General features: G+C 41.1%; 1 protein-coding gene across 2 annotated transcripts; it reads left to right on the forward strand.

The window, feature by feature from the left end:
• The first annotated feature begins 783 nt into the window (after window positions 1-783).
• On the forward strand, window positions 784-11609 carry LOC124864550 (protein arginine N-methyltransferase 1). Of its 2 annotated transcripts, none has more exons than XM_047359372.1 (10): window positions 784-910; window positions 2488-2583; window positions 2687-2842; window positions 2941-3004; window positions 3080-3222; window positions 3762-3849; window positions 7860-7975; window positions 8069-8219; window positions 9977-10098; window positions 10174-11609. In XM_047359372.1, exons 1-10 carry the CDS (start codon window positions 812-814, stop codon window positions 10255-10257), a joined length of 1119 nt encoding a protein of 372 aa, XP_047215328.1. In that variant the 5' UTR covers window positions 784-811; the 3' UTR covers window positions 10258-11609. The 2 variants fall into 2 exon arrangements, with proteins under 2 accessions (XP_047215328.1, XP_047215329.1); XM_047359373.1 differs by having other exon boundaries at window positions 833-910; window positions 2497-2583.
• Window positions 11610-13048: the final 1439 nt, after the last annotated feature.

A 13048-nucleotide genomic window follows, 5' to 3' on the forward strand; every position in this document is an offset into this window, starting at 1 on the left:
AGGAGGGAAAGGACTTGGCATTGATGGACTTCCAAGTGAATTTTACAGGGCTTTCTGGTCGGACCTCTGCATCGACATCATTGAAGTTTTTTGAGGAGAACTTTGCTGAAGGACTTCTTCCTCAGAGCTGCAGGAGAGCAGTTCTCACATTGCTACCGAAGAAAGGTGATCCTCAGGACATTAAAAACTGGCGACCAGTCTCTCTGTTGTTTACAGACTACAAATTGTTGTCAAAAGCGCGCTGGCAAACAGATTGAAAAGGGTGATTGATCAGATTGTCCATCGAACACAAACTTACAGAGTGCCTGGCAGGTCTATGCTTGATAATATATCCCTAATTAGAGATATTTTGGAGGTCTCTGGCTCATTTGGTTGTATTGCTGGTTTGATTTCTTTGGACCAGGAAAACGCTTTTGACAGGGTTAAGCACCGTTACCTCTGGAAGGTTTTGGAAAGGTTTGGTTTCGGCCCTGAATTTATTGCCAAGATTATGGTTCTGTATGAAAACATTGAGAGTGTACTGAAAGTTAATGGCTGCTTGTGTAAACCTTTCAAGGTTACAAGAGGTGTTCGACAAGGTTGTTCTTTTTCTGGAATGTTGTATGCTTTTTCAATTGAACCAATGTTAAAGAATATTAGATCACATATTGATAACTATGCAAAAAAAATTATTTCTTTCTTTTTCTTTCTTTCTTTCTTTCTTTCTTTCTTTCTTTCTTTCTTTCTTTCTTTCTTTCTTTCTTTTTTTCTTTCCTTCCTTCCTTGTTGAGCGGCGCACTGGCGGTAGGTGGCGGTAAGCTCCTGGTAGAGGATGGGTGGGAGTCACTGGAGGCAAAGGGAAGTAGTCGAGGAAGAAGCCGACAACGTTCAGCAGAAGATCGAAATGGCCGCGCCAGCAGAGAGAATGGAGGTAAGATACTAGCGGAGGAAACACGACAAACTGACTTTATCATCTCTGTGAGAGTCACTCACACTTTAACCGAGTCTACAACACGATCAGCGGCATGTTGCTGGGCATCCACTTGGTTTTATATTTGGCGACATAGTTATCAAGACACAACGCGTCCATTTTATCTCGGCGTCAACGTTTAATGATGCATTTGCTCATTCATTACTGTCGCTGTTGAAAAAAATGAAAAAAATGTTGTAAAAACCCAATTATGTATCGTTCACTGGATAATGTGAACACATGAGAAATGTAGCAGTGAGTGTAGAGCGGGGGGGTTTTATCCGGCTATTGTGGTGCCTCAGCCGGTGGGACCGCATGGGCTCCAACGTGTTAGCATCTGTAGCTAGTTCAGATAGCTGCTCATAAAGAGATGCTGCGTTCATCTCTGCGAGGTGCACGTTGTTCCAAAGTCCCCGCACAACCACACAGAGCACATTTACTCCTATCTTGGGATTTAAGTTTGGGATCTAAATTTAGCTTTGCCGACTTTTCCACGGCATCTTTTTTAAACGTAACGTAAGTTCAGAGAAAAGTTTGCCGGTGCTCTAAGTTGCTGCTAGTGGCTGTACAAATCAGGCAAAGAGGTCTGAGAAAACCCCTGATTGTTAAAACAATGAGTCTTTGATGAAGGGTGGCGACGGTGTGAACCTATGCTCCAATATTTCACGTTTCCCTCTAATGTTACTTTGTTGGATATTGGATATAAAGCCGCTCCACAAGAGTTGCCTGTGGGAACAAAGGATTTAAATCAAAGAGCTTGAACTTTGATTCCCAGTTCATATCTCTGGGTTAAAAAGATAATTACAGCATATACAAGTAATGGGGACATTTTATTTTCCTTAAAGAAAAATGCTTATAACATTGAACCATTTGCCAGTATCAGGTTGGCTACCTGAGCAGATAGCCATACTAATTAACAAGTAAAGATCGACTGGTTAAAGTTGTTACTCTGTGAAAAAAAGAAAAATACTCTGCACAATAACTTCTGAAAACTACAACTGAAGTCTGTGTTTATTCTATATTTTTGCTTTAGTCTTTGTATCAAATTGAAAATAAATGCACTGTAATGACTAATAAGGCTATAAGACTATTGGATCTATAGAAGGTTTTGCGTTTTTTGGGTCAAGGATTGTCCCGTCTCTAGATGGACAGTCAATCAGATCTTGCGGCTCAGTGGCAATGAAACGTTTTTGAGTAGTTTTTTGTTCCATAACCATTAGCACCTTTCAAACAATTCAGACTGTCTTACTGCGTCCAACTTCAGCAGCGATGGCAGGTGGTGAGACTTTTCTGCCTTTGTCATCACCATGTCCTGATAGTGTGTACAGAGTACCTTTGATCAGCTGACAGAAACATGTTTGAGTTTAAATAAATAAATTGCTCAGAAATCTGTGTTTAACCGGTAAATGTTTAAAAAATCCAGTGCTGATGCAGCGTCAGCCAAATAAAGATCAAAAGAATGAGCATTTGAAAGCAGCATCTAATGCTTTGACCCTTGCACTCTATTTCAGCCAATAACTGTGTTTGCCTTTGTTGAGGTTTCTCAGGGGGAGAGCTCAGTCAAACCTGCAGCTGAGGACATGACGTCAAAGGACTACTACTTTGACTCTTACGCCCACTTTGGAATCCATGAGGTGATTTTCTTTTGTTAGCTACCAAATGATAAGGTTTCCACTGATTTATGGTTTTCTTCTTTCAACTTGTGCTGATCTCGTTCCTCTGTTCCTTCCTCTGTAGGAGATGCTGAAAGACGAGGTTCGCACTCTGACTTACCGCAACTCCATGTTCCACAACAAGCACTTGTTTAAGGACAAGGTGGTTTTGGATGTCGGCAGTGGGACGGGTATCCTCTGCATGTTTGCTGCCAAAGCAGGGGCCAAGAAAGTTATAGGGGTAGATATTCAGCTCACCATCAACATTTTCAATAGGTCCTATCTCTCCAGATTAAACAGGTACCTGACTAACTGTATGTTTGTGATTTGTTTTTATAGATTGAGTGCAGTAGCATCTCAGACTATGCTGTGAAAATTGTCAAGGCCAACAACCTGGATGATGGTGAGTACATGGAGACCAGCAGGGGTCTGGCTTATGGGAGGATCGGGGATTACAAGTTGTCCCCTTTCTCTGCAGTTGTGACCATCATTAAGGGGAAGGTGGAGGAGGTGGAGCTGCCTGTGGAAGGAGTGGATATCATCATCTCGGAGTGGATGGGATACTGCCTCTTTTATGAGTCTATGCTCAATACAGTTATTTATGCCAGGGACAAATGGCTGGTGTGTATGGGGGGGGCTGATTGTGAGTTTTAACACTTGTTTATGGCAGTGAACTAGGATGATGATCATATACACATCACTATATCGTTATTTGAATTAATTACAACAATATCAATGATTAGACCAGGCATGCTTCATTTTCTATGAAAACACACTGGGAGTGGCCTACCAACCAATCAGTGCTTCATGACATGGATCCTTTAAAACTTGTTCTTCTGAGGAACTCCTGAGTAGAACAGGTTGTCTTTACGATATAAAGGAGCGCTAAGCTGATATTTCCTAAGTTGGTTAAAGCATTTAGTTAGTGAACATTTTACACTGTTGTATATGTATTTTTTGTGTACTTATTGTAGAGTACGCCACCTACTGGCATAAATAGGTAACTGCATTGGCATAAAACTACTAATCTTTTCTGACACTTCCAGTGTTTGTTAAATGCATCATTTAGAAATATGAGAACTCTGGTTTAGAAATGTTAGCAGTCTGTGAAACGTACTAACCTGTGTGGGTTTGTTTGTTCTATTAAAACTCTCCAATAGAAACCAGATGGACTGATTTTCCCAGACAGAGCCACACTGTATGTCACTGCTATTGAAGACAGGCAGTACAAGGACTACAAAATCCACTGTGAGTAACTGCTTCCAACTTTATTTACTCATAATCAGGCCTTTGGTGGTGGCATTTGCATGTATTCTGTAAACCAACATCTACAGTGCCTTGCAAACGTATTCATAACTATGTGCTATGTCACCACAAACTTCCAACATGATTTAGGCCATTCATGTGAACTGAGCCATGTACAGGACACAGCCAGCATGTGAAAGAAGCTGATCTGTCTAGATGAAACCACAAAGTAACCTTTTTGGTCTACGTGTGAAATACTATTTGTTTTGGTTAAACTGACATTGCACATTAATTTGAAGATATAATAATACAAGTAGCTACACCCTCTTAAAGATCAGCAAGTTTTAATTTCAAAGGAACATTTAACACTGGAACTGGAAGACATTAAAGATCCAAAATAAATTAACAGCCATAAACATAAATAAAATGAATTATGAAGTCAAAAAAATGATTAGGCCCAGACTGGGAGAACAGAATAAGAGCAGATGCCTCATCAGGCAATGAGTAAATCTGTAGCTACTTTAGTCTGGTGGATTCAACGCTTCAGTGATTGTGTTCTGTTGGGAAGACGGAGATGGTCTGCTAGTCGTTTGTTTTTTTTTTTTTTCCACCAGCTGGGAAAACTGCATCGGATGATTGTTTTTGTGCAGACTCATGTTGGTGGTATTTCCACGTTTTAGGGCTGCAACTAACAATTAGTTTGCTAATTGATTCATCTGTTGCCTATTTTTCCAACTGACCGATTTAATAATTAGAGAGCAATAGGCGCTTAATAGGAGATTTTTTATTTTATTTTTTTTACAAAATTTGTACCAGTGTCCGTTTTCCACTGGCTCAATTTGGACCTACAGGTCCTTCTCAAAATATTAGCATATTGTGATAAAGTTCATTATTTTCCATAATGTCATGATAAAAATTTAACATTCATATATTTTAGATTCATTGCACACTAACTGAAATATTTCAGGTCTTTCATTGTCTTAATACAGATGATTTTGGCATACAGCTCATGAAAACCCAAAATTCCTATCTCACAAAATTAGCATATCATTAAAAGGGTCTCTAAACGAGCTATGAACCTAATCATCTGAATCAATGAGTTAACTCTAAACACCTGCAAAAGATTCCTGAGGCCTTTAAAACTCCCAGCCTGGTTCATCACTCAAAACCCCAATCATGGGTAAGACTGCCGACCTGACTGCTGTCCAGAAGGCCACTATTGACACCCTCAAGCAAGAGGGTAAGACACACAAATAAATTTCTGAACGAATAGGCTGTTCCCAGAGTGCTGTATCAAGGCACCTCAGTGGGAAGTCTGTGGGAAGGAAAAAGTGTGGCAGAAAACGCTGCACAACGAGAAGAGGTGACCGGACCCTGAGGAAGATTGTGGAGAAGGGCCGATTCCAGACCTTGGGGGACCTGCGGAAGCAGTGGACTGAGTCTGGAGTAGAAACATCCAGAGCCACCGTGCACAGGCGTGTGCAGGAAATGGGCTACAGGTGCAGCATTTCCCAGACCTGGGCTACAGAGAAGCAGCACTGGACTGTTGCTCAGTGGTCCAAAGTACTTTTTTCGGATGAAAGCAAATTCTGCATGTCATTCGGAAATCAAGGTGCCAGAGTCTGGAGGAAGACTGGGGAGAAGGAAATGCCAAAATGCCAGAAGTCCAGTGTCAAGTACCCACAGTCAGTGATGGTCTGGGGTGCCGTGTCAGCTGCTGGTGTTGGTCCACTGTGTTTTATCAAGGGCAGGGTCAATGCAGCTAGCTATCAGGAGATTTTGGAGCAGTTCATGCTTCCATCTGCTGAAAAGCTTTATGGAGATGAAGATTTCATTTTTCAGCACGACCTGGCACCTGCTCACAGTGCCAAAACCACTGGTAAATGGTTTACTGACCATGGTATCACTGTGCTCAATTGGCCTGCCAACTCTCCTGACCTGAACCCCACAGAGAATCTGTGGGATATTGTGAAGAGAACGTTGAGAGACTCAAGACCTAACACTCTGGATGAGCTAAAGGCCGCTATCGAAGCATCCTGGGCCTCCATAAGACCTCAGCAGTGCCACAGGCTGATTGCCTCCATGCCACGCCGCATTGAAGCAGTCATTTCTACAAAAGGATTCCCGACCAAGTATTGAGTGCATAACTGTACATGATTATTTGAAGGTTGACGTTTTTTGTATTAAAAACACTTTTCTTTTATTGGTCGGATGAAATATGCTAATTTTGTGAGATAGGAATTTTGGGTTTTCATGAGCTGTATGCCACAATCATCCGTATTAAGACAATGAAAGACCTGAAATATTTCAGTTAGTGTGCAATGAATCTAAAATATATGAATGTTAAATTTTCATCATGACATTATGGAAAATAATGAACTTTATCACAATATGCTAATATTTTGAGAAGGACCTGTACTCAATTCTACTTGGCCCACTTTGTGAGGGTTTCTATTACTGTTTTTTTCGTACCAATACCTACTTTTTTGGTCCCTGCTCCTGAGAAGGTCTGACCCGGGGTGAGCAGGGACTACATGTGACGTGAACAGACTGCTGTTCACTGACTGGCCATGCGACCACGAAAAATGAGAATGTTTTCGCTGAGACAGTGCAGGGAACAGTTAATAAAACTCAAGAGCAACTACAATAATTTTAAGGACCAGTGTTTGATTACTACAAATCATAAAACATGAATATCCAACCTAAAACTAACATCACAGCGGTCAGAAATCTCCGGTTTTGCGCTTTAACAACCTTGCCCTCAATATTGCCATGGCTGAGACAAAAACGTCCTCATAGGCTTCACCATCCAGACAGCAGCGTGCCTCCTAATTCCCAGCGGATCATTTTATACATGTAGAAACGTAAGACATATTTGCATATACATTAATGCAAACCTTATTGGTATTTAGTGGGTTTTTCTATTTATTTATATTATCATTTCATGCAGATAACTTTAATGTGATAATGTAGCAGTTATGTTAATAGCCGCACAACGCACTGCCCTGATGGCTGGAGGCGGGGCTTCAAGCCATGGCTTCAGCTGTCAGTGGAAACACAACTGGTACCGTACTGAGTGGAGCGGAACCACGCTGGCTAAAACGAGCCAGTGGAAAAGGGGCGTAGGGGAAGCTAAAGCTATCCACCTGAGGAGTTCTGACTATTTACAGACCGAGGGTGGGGGGGTTACTTTGTTCTGCAGACCCGTCATGATATGACGCCGTTTATACCCACCCTTTGAAGCTGACATGATTTTAGAAAGCTTTACCGTTAACAGTCACACAGGGTCAAGGAAGCGGGAACAGAGTTGGCATATGCGCTATAGCTGACATAAAAACCACACGGAGGGAGCCCAGGTGTCAGTCAAAGGACCGATAGACTCGTTTATTATGAGCGTTTCAGCGTAGCGGTGACAACTTTCAGCGTAGCGGCCTCACTGTGTTCCAGCTGAGCCGCTGCTTCCCTTCAGGGTTTCTCTCCGTTAGAGGACAGACCTTTTAGTTCTTGTTTTATTGGTCAGACTTGTGTTCTTTCAGGTTTTATGTCAGGGTTGAAGCAGCTTGGCTGGATGCTATTTTTGCTGCCGTGAATGTAAGACGTGCTCCTCCCTCAGAACACTGCATTTAATGACGACACATAGAAGTCGAACGTTACATTTGTAAACAGAACATTTTAAACATTTCTATGGTTTTCCACAACTATAGTTCCCCCCAGTAGAAACGGTTTATAATGCTGCCTACACCACACACTGAACCGCATAAATCACTATTTGCAGCTGAGTTATCAGATGTAGGCAGCTCGCTGCAGGTCACAGTGTGATGGAATGACTGCTCAACACAGTGCCAAGCCTTCAGTGTGTTTAGGAGTTCATCTCTGTAAGTTGCAGATGAATCTACCTGCCTTAGAAGTCAGCTTCCTGCTTTAGCGGCTTGTCTGTGAAGTATCATTGAAGTCACAACAGGTGAACAGCAGCCAGGACCACTAATGTTGACCTATGTCCTGCTTTATTTCAGGGTGGGAGAATGTGTATGGGTTTGATATGTCCTGTATCAAGGAGGTGGCAATAAAGGAACCCCTGGTTGATGTGGTGGACCCCAAGCAGCTTGTCACCAACTCCTGTCTCATTAGAGTGAGTGGACAAGGAATGACACAGGGCCACATATTGGTTGTTCTGTGGATAGCAGAATATATGACTGGATATCTTTGTTTTGTGCGTGTTTAGGAGGTGGACATCTACACGGTGAAGGCGGAGGACCTGACCTTCACCTCACCGTTCTGCCTGCAGGTGAAGAGGAATGACTACATCCACGCTCTGGTGACCTACTTCAACATCGAGTTCACTCGCTGCCACAAGAGGATCGGCTTCTCCACCAGTCAGTGTGCTTTTCACATACATGTATTAATGCTCGGTTACACTGATTGTCAGTACTGATTTACTGTAAGCAACTTCATCTCTGGTTCAGACTGGGCATCTCGGTGTTAGAGGGACCAGTAGCACTAATTCAACAAAATATCTCTCCCTCTCATTGTTTCAGTTTGGTTCATAATCATACTTCCCATATTTTTCAGATGGGGTTCTGTTGAAAGGTTATGAGCATTAAATATTTTACCTGCAGTTAGGCATGACTAGTATAAGACTTCTGTTGTATATAATCTAATTACTTCAATTTAAAACAGAGAAGCAGTAGTTGTTCCAACCGTTGCTAAAGTAATCACATTATTACACCTACAGTAAAATCTATATCAGCGTTTTGTTCCTTTTGATAAGTGGACTAATTTTATGTAGAGCTTGGAGTTAAGTGCCTTGCCCAGAGGCACACTGACATGTGGCTAGGGAGGTAGCTGGGATCGAACCTGCAGCTTATTTTTTGTAAATTGACTTCTGTTCCCACAGTCCCACAGGAATGATGAAAACGGAGATGTCATGGAAAGATGAGGGATCACCACTGCGAAGTGTGGATGTTGGACCCTGGGATATGCTGTAGTATGCTGAGCAGCTCCAGTTGCCATCAGAGCTGTTGAACTAAAACGTCTTAGTTATCAATACCTTAATGATTAACATGTGCACCTGCCATCCTTTGATATTTTGCATAGGAACAGATTGGACCTAACACATTCCATGACAGAAAAAGACTGAAAGCTTAAAACACTAAAACTTTGTTGAACTTGGTTCAGCGTTCTGCCTGAATGAGCTCCAGTTCCCTCAGATTGGTGTTCTGTTGCAGGGAACTCCATTCCCTACCTGACTTTTCGAGTAGGAAATGACCGAAACGAGTTAAGGAATAAAATGATCTGCTGTAGCAGCCTCATCAGATGAAATTCTTCCATAGAAAATTGTTTCCTTTTAAAAACCTTTACTTCTGAGCTTCCTCTGACTTTCTAAATGCCAAGAAAGAAGGCCGAAGAATGTCGTCGTTCCATGAGTGACTGGAGAGTGTCCAGGAAACTATGGAGATCATCTGGTAAACCTAATCTGCAGCCCTAACTTTCCTCTGATGGTTTTACAGCAAGCAATGATGACGCAAACACTAAACTTAACTGAGGGTAGGGCCAGTGACCTAAAAGCGAAATAACCCCAGTAATGGTCTTATTAGTGGAACTGTTCGGACTACAACATATAAACTTGCCATGTTCAGAACTAAAGGTGCCTTTTGGATAAGAGGTGAGACGTCTTCAAAAAACAAGAGAAGTCGTCCTTCCGTTACCTTCACCTTAAGTCACATCCTGGATGGCAGAGAATCAAAGCCAATGTATTCCTCTGACTTCATTTATAAACACCTCATTGATTCTGAGGACTTTCTGTGTTCTTCCTGAAGTAACAAAATCCACAATGAATTAACGGCAGGGCTTAGGTGCTTATTTATGGTGCATTCACAATTGGAAAAAAGCATTTTTGGAGTTTTCAGCTAGAAGGTCATATAGATCAGGACAAGTCAAGTGAAAAATTGTCTCAATCCAGTCACCGACTATGTACACATCTCTACCATCAGAATGGTGTTGATCCAGGTCCTTGTAGTACAACTTCATTTGTTTATTTGCAGCTGTGATTTGACTTGTTTCAGATTTTAGGTAATAGCTTGAGATCATTATTCGTAAGTAAGATGCACATGTTTTATTTTGTTTTTTCCAGGCCCAGAGTCTCCCTATACCCACTGGAAGCAGACAGTTTTTTACCTGGATGACTACCTGACGGTGAAGACCGGAGAGGAGATCTTTGGCACCCTCAGCATGAAGCCAAACGTCAAGAACAATGTAAGCAGATGAAGCAGGTCCTGTTCACTTCCTTACACATTGTCTTTCTGGTTCTGACCCGTTTTCTCTCTGCAGAGGGACCTGGACTTTGCTGTCGACGTGGATTTCAGGGGTCAGCTGTGTGAGGTGTCAAAGACTTTGGAGTACAGGATGCGTTAGGAAGCCCTCCCCTGTCTTTGTGTTGGTCTTTATTAGCAGACAGTTTACAGCTTAACTAGGTTAACTGGAAGGGTGTTCTCTAGTTGAAGCTCCCTTGCAGTGACCTTTTAAAGACATGTTGTTTTTGTTCATAGTTTCAGTATTTCCAACATTTCCACATCTTTAAGTTTAGAGTACATTGGTGTGGTGATTCCTTGTGCAGTAGCCACTCTAAGCCTGGTATTTAGGCTCAGCATCTTACTGGGTTCTGCTTCCAGACTCTTGTAGTTTGCACATGCAAGATTTACATCCATACAAACACAGCCCAACTGATAATAAGATGTTCCTCAGCAGCCTATAGGCTTGTTACAGTTCGCAACAGTTCAAAGTGAGAAGTAGTCGTCCAAAAGCAAACGGCTGGAAGTTGAGGCCAAAATAAAGTTGAATTTTCTTTTCTATTTTTTTGTATCTTTTTTTGGCTGAAGCTCTGTTTAACAAATAAAGTGAATAAAAAGTTGGTTCTCCTCACTTTCAAATTGTTCATGATCTTCTAAAAAATTCTCTGTTTCAACATGATGCACCAATCAGTTTTCTGTGAGGCATGCCCTGCCAGTCCTTATTTGGACCAATTTCACTTGTTTTCTGGAGGTATTTTTCAATCCAACATAATGAGGGAATGCAGAGGTTTACGTGTCAATTCAAATGTGTTGAACCTTTGAATGTTACTAAAACCAAAAAGGCCATCAATGTACCTGCTGCTGCTGGATGCGTTTATAAGCTGAAAATGGAGGGTAGTGCATCATTAATACTCAGCTTTAGTCAACACACACCAAGATGGCTTTTAACTTCCAAAACATAAATGTACGACACAATTTTCTTTTTTTTTTTTATGTATGAACTATAATAAAGATGGTTTTTTTGGATTCCATGAGATAAAGCTGCCCATCAGTGATTTTTAAGAGCCTGTGAAAGCTATTTTACTGGAGGTGTCTTGTAGGTTTACACCTGAGCTGCTTGGAGATGCATGTTATGTCCTGCTCCACTATAGGTTCTGAACTCTTCTGCATCATGGCAGGAAGCTTTTTAGACTTCCTGTAACTGCTTACTGTCATTCCTAGATATTGAGAAAAACCTTTAGATATGTGAATGGAAATGGGTGGACTACCATGTTCAGAAACTGCCTGTTTAAATGAGAACATGCAAACAGTCGATGGGTGTACTAAGTTTGTTAAAGTTGAATATACTTGTAATCTGGTTTGTTTCCTAACCATTTCAGAACTTGGCAAAATAAGTTTTGTAATCTGACATTTTCCTCAGCCATGTTAGGTTTGTTGTACCTTCGTTTCAACATTTCAATAAACCTCAGCAAAAACTTGACTGTGTGTTCATGTTTTTACCTGGTTTTATCTCTGGATGACTTTAAACAGAAAATAAGGATGTTTTTTGACCCAAGCTGTAGGGTTGCGCAGAGAGCAACATCGAAAAAAATCCTTTATTGGTACTTTTAAAAGGGTTGATCTAAAAACAATGTAAAACTGATGCTATATTTTGTGCCTAAACCTTTTGCTTATGATTGTGTATTAAATACACAATCATGAGATTCTGTGTGATCACGCTGATGAGTAAATACTAGTTTAATGGTATTTGCAAAGAAATTGACTACAACTAAAATCAGGATTTGATTCCTTATGTTTTTAGAGGAAAGAGCATGAAATCCCACTTCTGCTAAAATAACATCAGTTTTACAATATTTACAATGGCAGAGCTTGTCCTTTTTTTAACATTTTGTTAGATTACAACCATAAAGTTTTGTGTGTTTTATTGTGATTTTATGTGAAAGACAAACACAAAATTGTGGAAGAAAAATGATCCCAAGGTTTCAAAATATTCTTTTAATTAGTCCCATTTAAACTGATGCCCTGAACGGCCTTTAGAAGTCACCTAATTAATAAACAGCCAAGCTGTGTGTAATTGAATTTGCGCTAGAGTTACCGTTTCTGGCCACAGATGTTTCTTGGAGAACCTTGGTGAACAAACACGCAGAAAGGTTGTGAAGAAGTCTTGTTTTTACATGAACTTTTCATTTTCCAGCAAGAAAAGCCAAAACAGAAAAGCCTTGTTGCCTAGGTGCGCCAGGACACATCTACTCTACAAAACTAATATCTGATATAGGTCAAAATAAAATCCTAATTGCGTGATTGACTTTTATAAAGACTGTACCTGTTGTCAAAGTAGACATGCCGTGTTAATGAAATAACCTATTTTTGTATGACCTTCAACAATTTGGATTATTCAAGTGGATGGGTGTGAATTTGTCACCTGGAGATAGATGGTAGTTAAAGTGGTGAATACGGCAGAAAGCTCACAACACTTGGCACTCGAGAGCAGGGCAGGTAGCCTTGGCACCTGAAGGATGCAACACCCATGGAAGATAGACACCAGGCGCCCCACAGAGCAGCTATTCACTCGTTACTGTTCTTTCATCTTATTGCCTTCAAAACTGGTTCAGAGTCTGTTTAGCTGTGTTTCTCTCCTAGATGAAGCCACTGAAAGAGTAACTACTGCTCCTTTAGCATAAACTTGTTACTTTTCTAACATATGAAGTACTCCTGGATCCAGTGATTCTGCATTTTTTCTGTTTCAGACCCCCAGTTCGTCATGGCAGATAGCTGGGATAACTGGGTAGACCACTAGCACTAATGAGCTATTGCATACAAGTGCATAGGAGCATGTATTTAACCCTGCATAAAATGCTGAACAGCAGACCAATACCTGTGCCTCAGTGGAGGCTAACATTTAAGGGTCCTGCCAT

Source organism: Girardinichthys multiradiatus, chromosome Y, assembly GCF_021462225.1.
Source record: "Girardinichthys multiradiatus isolate DD_20200921_A chromosome Y, DD_fGirMul_XY1, whole genome shotgun sequence".
Lineage (NCBI taxonomy): Eukaryota > Metazoa > Chordata > Actinopteri > Cyprinodontiformes > Goodeidae > Girardinichthys > Girardinichthys multiradiatus.